The sequence below is a fragment of the Silene latifolia genome, chromosome 10 (genome assembly GCF_048544455.1).
Source record: "Silene latifolia isolate original U9 population chromosome 10, ASM4854445v1, whole genome shotgun sequence".
Lineage (NCBI taxonomy): Eukaryota > Viridiplantae > Streptophyta > Magnoliopsida > Caryophyllales > Caryophyllaceae > Silene > Silene latifolia.
In genome coordinates, this window is record NC_133535.1 from 163,949,277 (window position 1) to 163,966,108 (window position 16,832).

Genomic DNA, 16,832 nt, shown 5'->3' on the forward strand with positions numbered 1-16,832 from the left:
CCGGAGTGACGGGGAACGAGCCGACATGCTAACATATTTACGACGGCAGACAGCGCCAAAACCTCGATCACCTCGGCTAATTAAGACCGAGGGCGACGGGGAACGAGCCGATATGCCTAGATATTTACAACAAGACAGACAGCGCCAAAACCTCGATCACCTCGGCTAATTAAGACCGAGGGCGACGGGGGAACGAGCCGATATGCCTAGATATTTACAACAGCAGACAGCGCCAAAACCTCGATCACCTCGGCCAAAGCCGGGAGTGACGGGGGAACGAACCGACATGCTAACATATTTACGACGGCAGACAACGCCAAAACCTCGATCACCTCGGCTAATTAAGACCGAGGGCGACGGGGGAACGAGCCGATATGCCTAGATATTTACAACAAGCAGACAAACAAAACCTCGATCACCTCGGCCAAAGCCGGAGTGACGGGGAACGAGCCGACATGCTAACATATTTACGACGACAGACGCGCCAAACCTCGATCACCTCGGCTAATTAGCCCCAAGGGCGACGAGGAACGAGCCGATATGCCTAGATATTTACAACAAGAAATGTCGAACGTAAACTCGGTTGCCGGCCAAAGCCGGAAGAGACGAGGGAAACGCGACTTGCTCTCGGCAAATTAAGACCGAGCTTAAGAACGTATAAGTACAGTTGAGACGCAAATCTGACACCTCGGCTAACTAAGACCGAGCGTGAACAAGGACGCGATCAATATCGTCTATAAATACGAACGTTGTCGCGCCGTAACCCCGATTCCCTCGGCCAAGGCCGGGAAGCAGCGGGGACACAACGACCGATACGCTAACATGTTCACAACGACCGTTGGGAAGCGCAAATCCGACGCCTCGGCTAATTAAGACCGAGCCTGAACGAGGACGCCACCGACAGGCCAACATGTTTAAAAACGTTAAGTACAGTTGAGATGCGCATTCTAACTGCCCCGGCTAGGCCGATGGTAGAAACAGAAAAGAAGCGCTCAATTAATAACGTAAGAAGACAACTCAGATGAAAATGAGATAAAGACCCCGGCCAAGACGGAGGTAAAATAAACCAACTCTTATTAAAATGAGATAAAGACCCCGGCCAAGCCGGGGGATATGGTACGGCCTCAACATGACCAAGCCGACGAAGAAGCTCGCCGATGAAGAACTTTTTCGGAATCGCAGAATATACGCTCAACACACATCGGAGCCCATACCACGGCATAGACTACGCTGGGGGCAAATTGATGGGGCATATTCTGCACCCGCTGACCGAGTCAACATATTGAGATAGGTCAAAGATATCCAAAGCAAGTCAACACCTGAGACAGCCTAGCCGACGCCACCGCCGGCTGTCACTGGGTCTCGGCCAGCAACTAGCCGGTAGGGGGCACATATCCGCGTACTCACATCCAAGACCCCTCGGCCGGCCTGACATGGGTCCATCGGCCGATGGTAGAACGGTCTTTCCACCTGCTAGCCACTTGGCCACTTGGCCACTACGTGACAAAAGGTGAAAGTCTATAAATACTCCTCAACCCTCATTGAGGAAGGGATCCACATTTTAACCTAAGAATCACTATTCATCTGGTAATATCTTCCTTATCTCTCTACAATATATACTTAGCCAAGCATCACAACTTAATCCCTTTAAGTTTACTGACTTGAGCGTCGGAGTGAGTACGCTCGGTGCCAAGCCGAGCCCTCAGTTTGTTCATTGTTTCAGGAGAGGTCAAAGGAGGAGGTCAAGCAAAGACGACATTCTACAAGCACGGGTGGTAACAATACTTGCTCTGGAATTACACCCGGAACAGTAAAGAAATAGAACAAGCAATCATCCATGCTCCTAATAAATTAAAAATAAAGTGTAACAAAAAAAAAAATTAAAAAAATTAAAAATAAAGAGGAAAAGTAAAGAAATAGAACAATTTCGGTAAAACACTCCGTAGAGGTCTTGGGATTTCCTAAAAAAAAAAAAAAGGAAAATGAGATGGCGACACCGGGTGTTACCGAGTTTCAGTAACACCGAGGGTGTAAATGTAATTTTGTTACCATTTTTATTTCCCTCCTCAAACTTTCAAATTTCAAATTGGTAAATTAAAAAGGGTATTATGGGTATTTAATGTTACATTAAAAAATTAGCTCGTCAATTTTGCTTCTCTATCGTATTGCTTCGATATTACTAGTTGCTGAACAACTATGGAATCTAATAACTTGCTAATTGTTATGGAGTCTAATAACTATGACATCTATTCGATACTTTTGGAGAAAAGAAAGAAGAAAAGTTTGGTATCTCATGTAGGTGTGCTATGAAATCGGTTGACATTGAAGTTTTCTGTAAATGAAAATCACAAACTTTTGGGCACCACGTTTTCTGGTCCTTAACTGGATTTACATGTGAATGAAAGTTGAAATTTGGAGAAGTTCATCGGTGAGGAACATTTCACTCAGGTGATTATGTAACATTTTGGTGGGGATTAGAAGATGAAAAATTTAGAATTCCAGTTTTACCCTTCTATATTGGCGCAAAAATAAAAATTGTGTTTATCTTAATTAGATTTTTTATTATTTTTTATTAGGGTGTTACCGAATTTCGGTAACACCCGGTGGCGCCCTAGCATTGTCCAAAAAAAATAGTCTAGGATTTGTTATCACTCCTCCCCCTATATATATACGGAGAGATTTAAATTAATCAATTTTTTTTGGGTGCGAAAAAAATAAGCCATCAATAAACAATTTTAAAGTTAGGGAAACATCATCAAAAGTGTATAGTTGCAAGATTGAGAAATTAAGGTATTTTCTTAAAACTCATCTATTAGTTTACTGTTATTAGTGTTAATTAAAATCAAATCAAACTAAAGACTAAATTGAGAAATTTAATTTTGTAATTGTAGTATCATGATTAGAGTATACTACAATTACAAAATACCTTAATTTTGTAATTGTAGTATCATGATCCGCCTTCAGCCACCAACAAGTGATAGAGAGGACAATGACTAGTATGGACAATGATTAGAAATTTAATTTTGTAATTGTAGTATCATGATTAAAGTATATTGGATTTTAATTAACTTGTTTTGATAGGAGGGACAATGACTAGTATGGACTCGAACCTGAAAAGGCGGTGTACAAGTCACAGTTTAATGCGGCCGTGTTGTGTCGATAGATTAACCGATTTACCATATGAGTTATTGGCTCAAATTTTGTCAATGCTTCCTACCAAGGATGCTGCCGCGACCCAATTAGTATCCAAGAGAATGAAACAAGCTTTCTGTTGGATATCAACTATTGACTTGGATGATTCTCCTGAATCACATTGCGTAAAACGTCCCAATCTAGTTGAGCGATTCGCTCTTTTTGAGTCATTTGTCGACAATGTATTGCATAAATTATCTCGGTCTCAGCAGTCTCTTACCCGGTTTAGACTTCGTATGGGCTTGGACAAAACCATCATTTATTTATGCAGTTGCGTCTTCAACACGAGGCTCCCATGTAAGGAAGCCCGTTTCCCTGAACCCGCCCGTCTTTATGCATGGATATCTTACCCGTTAGCACATTGCGGTCTCAGGGAACTTGACCTCTCCTGTCATTTAAAAAACCCTGCAGAATGTAAGCTTCCCCCGGAAATTTTCGCTCGCCAATCATTACAGGTGTTAAAGCTTGATATCAATGTTGAGATTAATGGTGAAACTGAAATTCCCGTCATTTGTCTACCGAACTTGAAACTCCTTAACCTCCGTTCCTTTGTTTTTACTGAGGACGACTTTGTCACAAGGCTAGTTTCGAATTGTCCTGTCCTTGAAGACCTCGCTATCACTTGTTGGTGGCTGAAGGCGGATCGTTTGATCATTTCCTCACATTCCCTTAGGAAATTCGTCTTCATTATTCGCAAATATCACCATGAAGATAAAAACAGTGATCTTGTGCTTATTGACACCCCTAATTTGCAGTATTTTGACTACTTTGGCAATTTACCATATAAATACTCTATTACAAATTTGAATGCTCTTGACGAAGCTGAAATCGATGTCGATTACCCGTTGGTAAATGAAACTTTGGAGGATTCTTTCCGGACCCAGCTTAGTCTTGCAAGAGCCTTGTCTAATGTTGAACGTTTATCTCTTCATGGTTACTTTGTCGAGGTTAATTCGTCTCTCCACCTTTTTCATCCTCGCAAGTTATACTCCCCCTGTTCCGGTCAGTTGTTGAAGTTGATGAACAATTTGATCATTCACGCTCAATTTGTTACACTTGTCATTTAGTAATTGTCTCTTCCTCTTTTCTTGATCTTTGTGCTAAAACCAAAGGACAACAATTGACCGGGACGTAGGGAGTATATTACTATCTCCGTTCCAGTTCCATTTCCATTTCCATTTTTTTCCCGACTTATATATTACTCCCTCCGTCCCGGTCAATTGTTGTCATTTGGTTTTGGCACAAAGACCAAGGAAAGAGGAGAGGACCAATAACTAAATGACAAGTGGAACAAATTGAATGAGAATGATCAAATTACTCATCAAGTTCATTCTTAAAATAGAAAGGACAACAAATGACTGAGACACCTAAAAATGGAAAAGGACAACAAATGACCGGGACGGAGGGAGTATAACCTATACAAATTCATAATCTCCATTTTTCTTTTACTGAAGATTTTATACATTGCTGGTGTGTTGGAGGATCAGCAGCTACCGGTGTTTCGCAATCTAAGAACTTTGAAGATGACTGCATTACTTAATACATACTGTTATGCAAGATGGGATATTCTGCTGTTGTTGATTCTTCATTGTGCACCTTTGTTAGAACAACTTTTTTTCCCGCAGGTTAGCCCATATTTTCTTCTCCGTGTTATTGTTTACAAGATTGTGTCGTAAAATGTTGTGTTGTTTGCAGGGTTTCTTTGAACATGGATTTACATGCGTGTCTGATTATCCTGAGGTTCTGGAGGTAGCTGCATTGGAAGCGAACGGTTGGAGAAAAACTCAAACAATCCCTTCATGTTGCCAATCTCATCTCAAACGAATTCTTATAAAAAGATGTTGTGGAAGTGATAGAGAAGTAAATATGATCAAATTTCTTCTTGGTAACGCATCCATTTTAACGGAGTTTGTTATTTTATGCAACCCGGCCTGAGCCTTAAAATCCCAGCCCGGCCCGTCCTTAGCCCTGGCCCGGGTCAAGCATATCCCATCCCGGACAGCCCTTGGCTCGTCTCGAGCCCTAACCTGGGTCAAGCATATCCCAGCTCGGCCCGGCCAAGCCTCGCCCTTCCCCTGGCTCGGGTTTGACCAGGAGAGCTCTGCCCGCCCCCTGGCCAGCCCGGTCCTAGCCTGGCCCGAGTAGAGGTCTAGTAGCACCTCCACCGTGAATTGTGCCGGACTGACCAAGGGAAGGATGATATCGGAAAACGACGAGAATGAAATTACTACTTGGTTGTATTTACATTGGTAGAAATAAATTTACAAATATTACTATACAACTGGTTGTATAATAAGCATTGTACAACCATATACATTAATCCGAGCTTATATGCAATTTTATCGAGTTTTGTAAGAGTTTATTTTTTTTCTGTTTAAGTGTGTGAGTTCAAAAACTTTAAAGTATAGCTCAGATTCTTTTTAATAAAACTCGAAAACTTTAGTACACAGCTCGGATTCTACACCATACAACCATATACAACTGGTTGTATAATCTACTAATTGCACTCCGGAAGTCTTGGATCATTTATATGCAACACCTGAAATAAGTCAAATTAGAAAACGACGAAGGTAAGGATGATATTGGAAAACGATCAAAAATGAAATTAAGACTATCCGATAGCGCCATCGCAGTACGAAGGATCATTCAAATAGAAGGTCCGTCCTACTTAGACTCGACAAAATTGGCCCGGCCCGAACAACCCGTTCCGACACCTGAGACTCGAGCTTGACCCGAACCCGACTAGAATGTTTATTGTTGCACTATCCATAAATACTCGACAATAGTTGACTCGAACCCGAAATGGACCGTTCTGCCCCGACCTGACCCGAACTCATACAAATCTGAAATTGCTTCGAAACTGCCCTGATTTGAACCTGACCCGGTTTAACCGTTTGCTACCATGTGTCCGACTGTCGGTGCTCCACAAAAATCGTTGTATTCGTATCTGAAACAATTACAATGATATCATATTTATACTACTCCAAAGATTTAAAGATAATAATCGTATCTTCCAATAGTAGGAGCATAATATTCTTATTCTATAATAATATTATTCGATTACGGTATATTACAATATACCGTAATATTCTAACATCGATCCTCTAACAACCTCAAATTGGAAAAAGAGGAAGGGAAGGATGATATCGAAAACGACGAAAAAATGAAATTAAGTACCACCCGATAGCGCCATGGCAGTAAGATTGATCATTCAAATAGAAGGTCCATCATACTTAGGCTTGACAAAATTGACCCAACCCGAATAATCCGTTCTGACACCCGAGACTCGAGCTCGACCCGAACCCGGCTAGAATGTTTATTGTTGCACTATCCATAAATACTCGACAATAGTTGACTCAAACCCGAAATGGACCGTTCTGACCCGACCTGACCCGGACTTATACAAATCCGAAATTGCTCCGAAACTGCCCTGATTTGAACCGGGCCCGGTTTAACCGTTTGCTACCATGTGTCCGACTGTCTTGCTCTGAAACCTTCTTTTATTTTTCCATTTATTTTGATCGATAGGCTTAAAGCCGTCTTACATTAAGACGATTTTAAACAAGGATTGTCGTTTCTCAAGAACCCTGAGAAATTTCACTACCTAATCAGTAAGTCCTCCCTTTATTCATCCGATTAGTACTAAACTAGTGTAGATCCCGCGCGAAAGCGCGATTTCTTAGATCGTTTTTTTCATAGAGAATTTAATATTTAAACTCACTATAAAAGTAAATTTTAATAATCAATATCTATCTATCTATCTATCTATCTATCTATCTATCTATATTAATAAAGGAAGCTTTTTTCGAGCGATTATAAAGAGTCCAACTTTTGTGAAACACCTTAATAAATAAATAATGCTTAATAATAATAATAATAATAACTATAACTATAAAATAAGAAGAATAATAAGTATAGATAAAGTATGACAGACATCAACTTTTATCAGGTTGGAATAGTTTAATGATAGATAATAGGGTTATTTAACGAGAATACTCTGAACTATTGACGTCCTTCTCAAATTACTACAAACTATAATTTAACTCACATTATACTCAACTATTACACCCGTCATCTTTTAATAGAATTGCAATTTTTTTAACCTGTGATGGCAGGTTAAGTGCATTCAAAGGTCCCACTTTTTTTTTTTTTACGTAATCTTCATCCTCCTCTATTCCTCCAATCTTAACAATTGATTGCATAAAATCAATTGAAGGTAAAATCATGGATATTAAAAAACAAAACTAGTTGTAAAAAACCCTAATCTTTTCTATCCCTAAACCCAGGCTAAGACTCAAACCCAATGCCAAATGAAACTATGAAAATGTGATAAAAAAAGGGCATGATTAGTAAACTCGGGTCAATACCCAAACCCAATGCCCAATCACCTCTCATTAGTACCTCCGACCAACCTCTTGCCGCCCCTGCACAACCAGGTCGTGTTTTTGTTGACTCTAGCCTCTGCCCCTCTTTGGCGGATCTAACCTCCAATTTCAACAACAAAAACCAAGCCAATCAGTGCAACGAGTCAACGATAACCGCCCTTCAACAACTCCTCAGCCAAACCCAAACCCAAACCCAACCATACCGCTCATCGACAACCACCATATCATCTCTTACCACCATAACTTAGTTTAATGAAGGTTGGGAGAAGAATTTTTAATGGCGTTTTTGAATGATGAATGATGATGGTAATGAACGATCTGAAAAGAAAGAGAACAAAAATGTGATTGAAGAGAACTGTTTGATTAGTAGTGAAATCATAGGCAAAGATAATTGATGATTAAATCAATTATCTAGAGGAGATCTCTAAACTCCCACTTTTGATCTGCTTGCCTTATTCTGCAATTGACGAGATTTGTTGATGAGAACACAAATAAGGGTAATTGGGGTGAACCAATTAAACAAGGATGATGATTAGGGATGTTTAAATGTTAAACTTAGCTTGGAGCCTTGGAGTACTTGAAGAGCAAAGTAAACCGGCTAAACAGGTAGCCTTTCCACTAATTCTATTAAGAGATGAGGGGTGTAATAGTTGAGTATAATGTGGGTTAAATTATAGTTTGGAGTAATTTGAGAAGGACGTCAATAGTTCAGAGTATTCTCATTAAATAACCCTAGATAATAACGTAATAGGGAGTAGGAAACTAGAAGTAGAATACAACTCAATTTCTCGGTGGGTGTATATATAGGATATACGGTGTCCGAGATTTTCTTGTGTGCATATTTCCTCCCCCCTCCCCCCCTAATTTATGCATAGGAAATTGTATTGTTTACGATCATTATATTATGCTAATACTCCGTCTTCTTTTTCCTGAAATGCTACGTTCCACAAATTTTGCCTTATTTAAGAGTCTATTTAATACCGTTCATCTCCCTTATTTAAGAGTCTATTTAATACCCTTCATCTCCCTTCCCCTTTGATTCTTATGATGCTTGCTTTGATTTTTAAGTTTTTCTAATACACTATATATATTATTCATGCAGATATCCATGAGACAAGAAACAAAAGATGGTTATAAAGGACATACTGAAGGTAATTATGTATATTTTTATGACGTTTTCTTTTATTTTATTTTTTACTTTTGATCATAAAATTATTAACTTTTTTAATTTTTTTATGTATCCCAACTTTTCTGGTGGATAAACCGTAACACAACTATTTACATTCTGTTTATGAAATTTAACGTCTTTGTTATAGTAATTATTTGTCATGGAAATTAGCCGACTTAATTTGCTATTCATCCATTGTACTGGTAAGTAATTTGCTTAAATCATGTTTTTTATATATTAATTGTACGGAGTAGTAAATAGATAACGCTACCTTAACCTAATATTCTAACCGAAGGTCACGGGTTTGAATCATGGCAACCCCGATAATTCACGAAGTGGAATTTCAGCACATGATTTGGCGGAGCCTGTGTATTAACCACTCTTCAAGCCCAATGGACATTCAAGTGAGGGGGCGTAATAGAAATAATTATAATAGTTAGACCACAACTATCATCTTAAGATTTTGGTTGATAAAACTATTATTTCTACATATCATGTATGGGAGAAGAGCGAGATAAAACTGTCGCTTTGCCACTAATCGGAACTAGAAGAGCTCCATTATCACATCTTCCTAACAAGATTCAATATGTTGTGCTACATATACTGACACATGATAGAACACACACTTTAGATTAACACTAACAGGTCTAACACAAGTGTTGTTATGACTTACGACATGTCGACACTGCTAGAAAATATCAATGGTTGAAGACACATCTTTGGTAATGTTTGTGTTGTAAAATAAAACGGTTATCGTACATGTGGTTATGGGTGTTCCGTGTTCGTTACTACAATCCAACTCAGCTAGGTTGGTAACGAGTTTGACTCTAACAATGTTTAAAACTCACGTAATAAAATCTGCAAGATATCAATCTTAGACAAGGTGTACGAAATATGGAGCGAAAGGAATATTAGAGTTTTCACTGGTCGAAGCAGAAGAGTTGAGGACATTGTTCGTTAGATCCAATTTTAAGTCAGTGTTCGAGCAGATGTAAATTTATATAGTCTTTTGGCCTAATTTGGAGTTTATGCTTCGTAAGGATCTAGATATAATACATGTATCTGTGTAAGTTGTAACCTTGCTTCTTATGAAACGAAATTACTGATTATTATTAGAGAATATGTATTAGGATTATTATATTATATTAGAGAATACTAGTTTTAAACCCGTGCAAAATTGCACGGGTATGTATTTAGGACGGTATAGATATTTTTTGATGAATATTTTATTTTTACATTTCTATTGTAATTATCTAATAGTTCTATATCAGTGATCTACATGTGATCTACATGTTTAATATAGATCAGTGATCTAACTGGAAATGAACATTCACGACGTTTGTTGAAGAGTAAATTTACTCGGTGGACTATCATTGTCACCTACCATTTTCGATGTGCGCGGCTAGTAGTTAAGTTGCCGAGTTTTTAACTGTAAGTAAATACTCCGTCATGATTTTTTTTTTCCAAATATATCGTACTATCTAGTTTTAAAAAATTATGCTTATAATTTATTCGCATTATATGTAATTCAATCCCATAATTAAATATAAATCCTTCTCGTAATTATGTAATTTTTTGTTATTCATTTTTTTTTGTAAAATTATGTAAATTCTATAATTTTTAATTAGTTTCATTTATTCCGATTTGTAATTCATACCGCTTATATGCCATTAATTTCATTTATTCGGAATGTATAAAATTATTTCATAGTATTATTTCATAGTATTTGTTCTAAGACGGAATTATTGTCGCATGTTTGTATTGACGGAATTATGAAGAAATAAATTCTTTGCACACTAACGGGTCCCACCATAACATGAATTTCCAAAAAAAAAGGTTGTATTAATGACGTGGCACGTCCTGGATTGAGTATTGTCTTCTGAATTAATAAAGATAAGATTAGAGAAGACAAGGATATTCTAATGATATTCTCTAATACTGATCTTTACAAAAAAAAAATATAAATAAATTGAGATGATCTCATTATCAATAATAAGATAATTATAATCCTTTCAAGTTAATATAATTAAAGTTAACTTAATTGATTTAGTTTTCACTGAAAAATTAATATCAACAATGATTTAGAAAAAATAATCATGAATCATGGTTTTATAATAATTTTATTTAGGGGAGTGCTAGGGTGACACCGGGTGTTACCAAATTTCGGTAACACCCTAATTAAATTTTTTTTAAAAAATATTAAAAATAGTAAAGTTTTCGTTTTTGCGCCAACATCGTAGGGTAAGAGCGTAATTCATAATCTTTTATTACATTAATCAAATATACTAATTAAAATTAATCTATATAATTACATATCATAACAAACTCTTCTCCATCTTCATCACTTATCATACCCATCACTATATCATACAAAGTACATGACTATGCAGCTATAATTATCGATCTTCTGGCCGCCATTTTTACACTATATGTCTAGCTAGATCCTCTTTTAATAGTTCCAATAGATGTATGGGATTGGTCTTTTTAAGAAAAAAATTGAGCAAACAATGTATTTATCGTCAATTTTGCAACATTTTTTCCATTGATGGGATGAAATTTTCAAAGTGAATGAATAACAATCATGAAAAACGTGAATTTTAAAGATTATTTGCCAATGGATATTATTGTTACAATTAATTATATTGTTAAGTTCCTAAATTGCCCTTTAATTCCAATTAGTTTGAAATTCTAATTTTGATGGAGGGAAAGCTTAGAGTATACTATGGTTAAGATAGTGATTTACTATTTTGGTTGTGAATATGAGCAAACTTGGTTTTATATATTCAACTATAAAGATGAAAATGTTGAGTTACGTTTAAAGATGTTTTCATACGTGCGAATTTGCATCACAATTTATTATGGAGTATTTTATATTGTAAGGTCCTGTTCTTTTGACTTAATTTTAATTTTTATAAGTTCCGTTCAGTTACAATAGATGTGACAATTGGAGTTGTATGGAGGGATTGTTATTATTATTGTTATTGTTATTGTTATTGTTATTGGTATTGGCCTGGTAATGTTAATGTTAATATTTACTGTTATTAAGTTTTTTATTTGTTATAAGTTTAGTCCATATCAAATCAGTTCAGTTCACAGTTTCAATCCAAATAACAGAATCTAAATCCTAAGAAATTACACCTCCTATTTTTCTTTATAGGCAACTAAGAAATCAATTTTGCATTTCTATTATATGGAGAACAATCACATTGCAAATCCAAAAGAGAATATTAATGTGGATTACTCTAGGCCCGTGCATCGCACGGGCATTAAATCTAGTATATATATAAAAGAGGCTTTTTTCAGGCAATTCTAGAGACTCCAACTTTTTTAAATTACCTAATTAATTTTTATTTAAAATAATATTATGTATAATTATCCCAATATTTATGCAAATTCTATCTACATAGGATTTTAGAAGTGATAAAGTTTCAATTTTAGAATCTATTATTTAATCATAAGATGAGTTATACCCCTATTAAAAACGTATTGTAGTTAGTAGCCACCCCTTCCCTCCACTATATATATGTATATGTATTTGGATTCTTCATTGAAAAAGGCCTACTAATATTTTCATCCTAATCTTTTCTTTTATTTTGGTTTCTTTAATTGTTGCATGATTCACTATATTGCTCATATATTGTGTAGTTTATCTATAGTAACATTGATAATAATATAGATGACTATGCCATAACTAATGGAATTTTTCAATGTGATTTTCAGGAGAAAGATCATGGTTGTTGCCCATGTCAAGTATTTGCAACTTCAACTCAAGGTAAGTCGGACTTAGCATCGCTGAAAGTTTTAGGCACACGGACTCTATCTTAGTATGAGGATACGCATTTGGATACAAAGAGGATATATACTTATAAATTTGAATTATTTGAGGAGGTTTGTGAAAAAATTTATTGACCATTAATTATCATAGACGGTTGATTTTTCATAAAGTCGTCTCCTTTACTTCTGTCATGCAAGGCATCTGTCACCCTGTTTGCTAAGAGAATGTCGGAGTGGTAAGATAGTCGGATAGGGTGTGGATTCCATACTCATACCGATAACTGTCGTGTAGATCCGGCTGCAAAGTGAGGAGTCGAAATAACATAACCCTCATGCTTGCATGTTGAGTGACTGTTGTGGTATTAACAATAGCTCTACTAAAATTGCAGGAACTGAGCAGAAGCAAACTCGGAGGCGGATCACACACTGCTCCTTTAAGCTATCTGGAGGTATTTCAACCATCTTTTCAAAATCAAAAGCCTTTTAAAAGTTTTGTTCTAGACCTTAAAGTTGTCATCGTATTTTTCGTCTAATTATGTATACAACGACGATTCAAATTGCAGGGGTACGGGCACTACCATCCTCAAGACCAGTTGATAAGAGAGCCTCTTGAAAAAGAAATTGGAAGCTTAATCCAGGAAAACCAAGATACAACATTACAACTGTTGGAAAGTAAAGGGCTCCATATGACACCGACGACATCCATTGATGCCTTACGCTGCTCACTGTAGATTTCAGGTGGATCATTTGCATGTCATATTTACCGGAACTATCATACCCGCAAAATGTAAAAAAATAAAATTGCACTGCGTTAGGAAAAGGTAGAAACTCGTTTAGGTTGTGTTTGGAAACCATGATTATTTCATTTCAGTTCGTTTATTGGAAATCTGAAAATCAATATTATGAGTTCAAAATAAACGAAATTTCTAATCGGGGATGTTTGATTGATGAATGGATACTGAATGTAATTGCTTTTCGAGTAGATGTTCCTGCTACGCCTACGCCCCATACCAACAACTTTAAGGTGCCTATTGCAAACGCTTCTAAACACAGTATTAACTTGGTCACACCTACTGAAATATAGACATGAACTTCTATAATGTTAATTTCTTCTTGTTGCTCACTAATAGGCCTCATTAGTCACTTTTTGGATACAAGCTGCACATGGTCAGGGACGAAGCTAGGACAAAATCGCTACCAGGGCCGATTTAATCAAGTTTGTTGATGTTTATTCTCATTTATCATAGGTCGTGACACCATTATTTAGATAAACTTTTCTTCCGATTGTCTACTTTTTATATTCTTTGTGAAAGATATTTTTTAAAAAAAAAAATGGACCAGAACAAGTACGAGTATGGTATTTAGAGTATTATATTCCGTATTAAACATACAACTAAATATTTATTTTATTATACATCGTTTTCTTCTGCAATATTTAATAAAACATTTTAACATACAATAGTTTTATTATACGATGAAAAAGAATTAGAAACAAACAAGCCTTATATAAGATGAAATTTTTTTAAGGCGAAACATCTTAAAGTCGTGAAATTAAACAAGGAGTACTTATAATGGTAAACGGTTTCCCGCTCTATAGGAAAAATTCTTGATGAAAATGAATGTTAAAAAATATAATAATCACTTTGTCAAAATCATTTATTCGCCTTTTTTAGGGTCGAACACAAGATCCCATGGCATGTTAGTATCTCACTAATGAACAACTTGTAACCTCTATGCCACTTGCAGAATATTGATGAATTTTCCACTTATATAATATCTTTCAAAGCTCACCCGGGCCATGGCCCATTTGGCCAAAGGGTAGCTTCGTCTTGGTTTAGAAGTCCTACTAACTGTCTAACTATTCTAGACTTTTGAGTTTTGATCAAGAGAGAGTTAATCGAAAGCGTAAATTGTGGAGCAATGAAGACCCAATAAAAATTAAAAGCTATGAGTACATATAAGTACATGGAGTATAACGAACTATCGTAATATGCTTAAGGAAGTGAAAAATCAGCAATTTGTGAGCTTATGATCGTAGACTATTTCATAGAGTCGTAATAGACTCCAAGTTTTTCAAACTATTATATTTTTTTTAAAATATAAATAAGAAATACTTAATTCTATCATAAAAGTACTAATGAACGTCCTCTTCCTTGGATTTGTTTGAAAAGCTAAGTTTGTGATTAGTAACTAGAATTATTGTTCGTTAGTATTCTTAGTTGGATTGGTTTGAAAAGCTAAGTTTGTAAGTAACTAGAATTGTTGTTTCGTTAGTATTCTTATTATTTGGTATTAGCATACTCAATATTCATATTCATACAAGATGGAATATAAAGGTAATTATTACACCTCATGACATATAAATGCTCTCGATTGAGTTAAGAAAAAAAAAGTTTTGTGATCAATATAATATTAGATGTTATTTCGTGATCTCAAGTTTCAGAGAACTAGATTACCCAAACATAATAAAGATCATATCAACTCCTACTTGACTAAACCTCTTCCAAGTCCTTTGAAAACATACTTCCTCCTTAATATATATAATGACTTACTCCTAAACTAAAACAAATGTTTGGTGTTTGGCTTTTGAGGTTTTATGAAGTACCAAATTTTAAAAATAAAGATTTAAAGATAAAGATATACGGAGTATTAATAATATACGAAGTTCATAGATAAATAATGAGTTGATATGATATTGGAATAAAAAAACATAAGATTAACTATTGACTAACAATAAAAAAAGGCGGTTTTATGTATAGTTAGTTATATATGGCTATATATACCATCAAAAGATGGAATTCATATTTGCAATTTGCAAACACGCAACTCTAAAGTACTAAAGTGTATGCATTTTGTACGTACGGATAACTAACTTAATTTACAAATTACTAAATTATATTCCATTAAAAAACTTAAAGGATAAAACTTTAAAATAAGTTATGTACCACTGCAAAATCATAAACTTATATGGCTATATATACCATCAAAAGATGGAATTCATATTTGCAATTTGCAAACACGCAACTCTAAAGTACTAAAGTGTATGCATTTTGTACGTACGGATAACTAACTTAATTTACAAATTACTAAATTATATTCCATTAAAAAATTTATCTATAAATTTGAAAAGTAAAAACTTAAAGGATAAAACTTTAAAATAATTTGTAATTATCCTCTTATTCTAACAAATTGTAATTCCTATTCCTAGAATCCTTTCATAAACGTACTTCTTAATCTTATACTCCCTCCGACCCAGACGAAAGGTAACATGGTGAAAAATGGGTTATTTAAGAAAAGAGGTAAAAAGGAGGGGCAAAGATGGAAAGATTGGTGAGTGGGCCACATGAGTAGTGGGTATTATTAAATGGGTTTAGGTGAGTTAAATAAGGAGTTAGTGGGTGGGCCACATGATGACATTTGTGTAAATATGAGGAGGGTATAAGGATTATATTGTCAAAAAATATGTCATTTATAGTATGTTACCTTTGGTATGGTTCGTCCATTTTAGGTAACTGTTACCTTTGGTCTGGGTCGGAGGGAGTATAAAATTAAGGGTAATGTTAAATACAGCCCTTAGACTGTATTTAAGCATTTAATACCTTCTATATAAGGTATTAACTTAGGAATTAAGAATTAGATTACACATTACTCAATGTAATTAATACAAATATTAAGGATTTATTTCCTTTTATGGCTCCCTTAATTAAGATAAATTTTTGAAAAGAAAGAAACTTTATTGAAAGATGTTCAAATTAATAGAATAGGAAGATTTATACGGAGTACCTTATTTGAGTAATTGAAATACAACTTTTACGTATAATTCAAAATGATGTTAAAAGGTCTAAACAATTAGAGGAAGGACAAATTTGAAACCCGTGCAACGCACGGGCACAAAATCTAGTGTGTAGTAATAAGAGGTAACAGAGATAAAATTAGACATTTTAGCCTGAATGAAGTTTGCAGTAGAACTATTTTTTTTAATTAAAAAGTTGTTTATTATAAATAAGATTCTCAAATTAACATACATAAATAACACGTGATTCTTTTTATCCATATAAAATATTTATGTGAAATGTATAACTAATATTGTAATTTTTGTTAAAATATACACTAATTTAATAATGTGAGTAAAGAATTTATGTATAGTTTATAAGATGGTATAATGGAACACCATTTAGTAACCCATTATTTATTTATAGTTTAACATTTACAAAGGAGCCCAATTATGAGTAAATATTGTCTAGGGAAAAAAAATAATAGAATCTCTCATTCTTTTAATAGTAAGGGGATGTAATTGATCAATATATCACATT

At 35.2% G+C, this 16,832-nt stretch overlaps 2 protein-coding genes across 2 annotated transcripts; both read left to right on the plus strand.

Moving 5' to 3' along the window:
• The first annotated feature begins 3,140 nt into the window (after nt 1-3,140).
• LOC141608862 (F-box/LRR-repeat protein At4g14103-like) lies at nt 3,141-5,127 on the plus strand. Its single transcript, XM_074428208.1, has 3 exons — nt 3,141-4,139; nt 4,647-4,817; nt 4,888-5,127. The coding sequence occupies exons 1-3, from the start codon at nt 3,141-3,143 to the stop codon at nt 5,125-5,127; spliced, it is 1,410 nt and encodes a 469-aa protein (XP_074284309.1).
• Nucleotides 5,128-12,405: 7,278 nt separating this feature from the next.
• Nucleotides 12,406-13,320, plus strand: LOC141609521 (transcription factor UNE12-like). The gene is made up of 3 exons (XM_074428561.1): nt 12,406-12,517; nt 12,909-12,968; nt 13,083-13,320. Exons 1-3 carry the CDS (start codon nt 12,440-12,442, stop codon nt 13,248-13,250), a joined length of 306 nt encoding a protein of 101 aa, XP_074284662.1. The 5' UTR covers nt 12,406-12,439; the 3' UTR covers nt 13,251-13,320.
• The last annotated feature ends 3,512 nt before the right edge of the window (nt 13,321-16,832 follow it).

What these genes read in the sequence shown, in the direction of transcription:
- LOC141608862 (XM_074428208.1), top strand. Translation starts at nt 3,141, where the DNA reads ATGCGGCCGTGTTGTGTCGATAGATTAACCGATTTACCATATGAGTTA. An exon ending in TTCATGGTTACTTTGTCGAG is followed by an intron (nt 4,140 to 4,646) that starts GTTAATTCGTCT and finishes CTTTTACTGAAG; the next exon opens with ATTTTATACATTGCTGGTGT. An exon ending in AACAACTTTTTTTCCCGCAG is followed by an intron (nt 4,818 to 4,887) that starts GTTAGCCCATAT and finishes TGTTGTTTGCAG; the next exon opens with GGTTTCTTTGAACATGGATT.
- LOC141609521 (XM_074428561.1), top strand. Translation starts at nt 12,440, where the DNA reads ATGGAATTTTTCAATGTGATTTTCAGGAGAAAGATCATGGTTGTTGCC. An exon ending in ATTTGCAACTTCAACTCAAG is followed by an intron (nt 12,518 to 12,908) that starts GTAAGTCGGACT and finishes CTAAAATTGCAG; the next exon opens with GAACTGAGCAGAAGCAAACT. An exon ending in CTCCTTTAAGCTATCTGGAG is followed by an intron (nt 12,969 to 13,082) that starts GTATTTCAACCA and finishes TTCAAATTGCAG; the next exon opens with GGGTACGGGCACTACCATCC.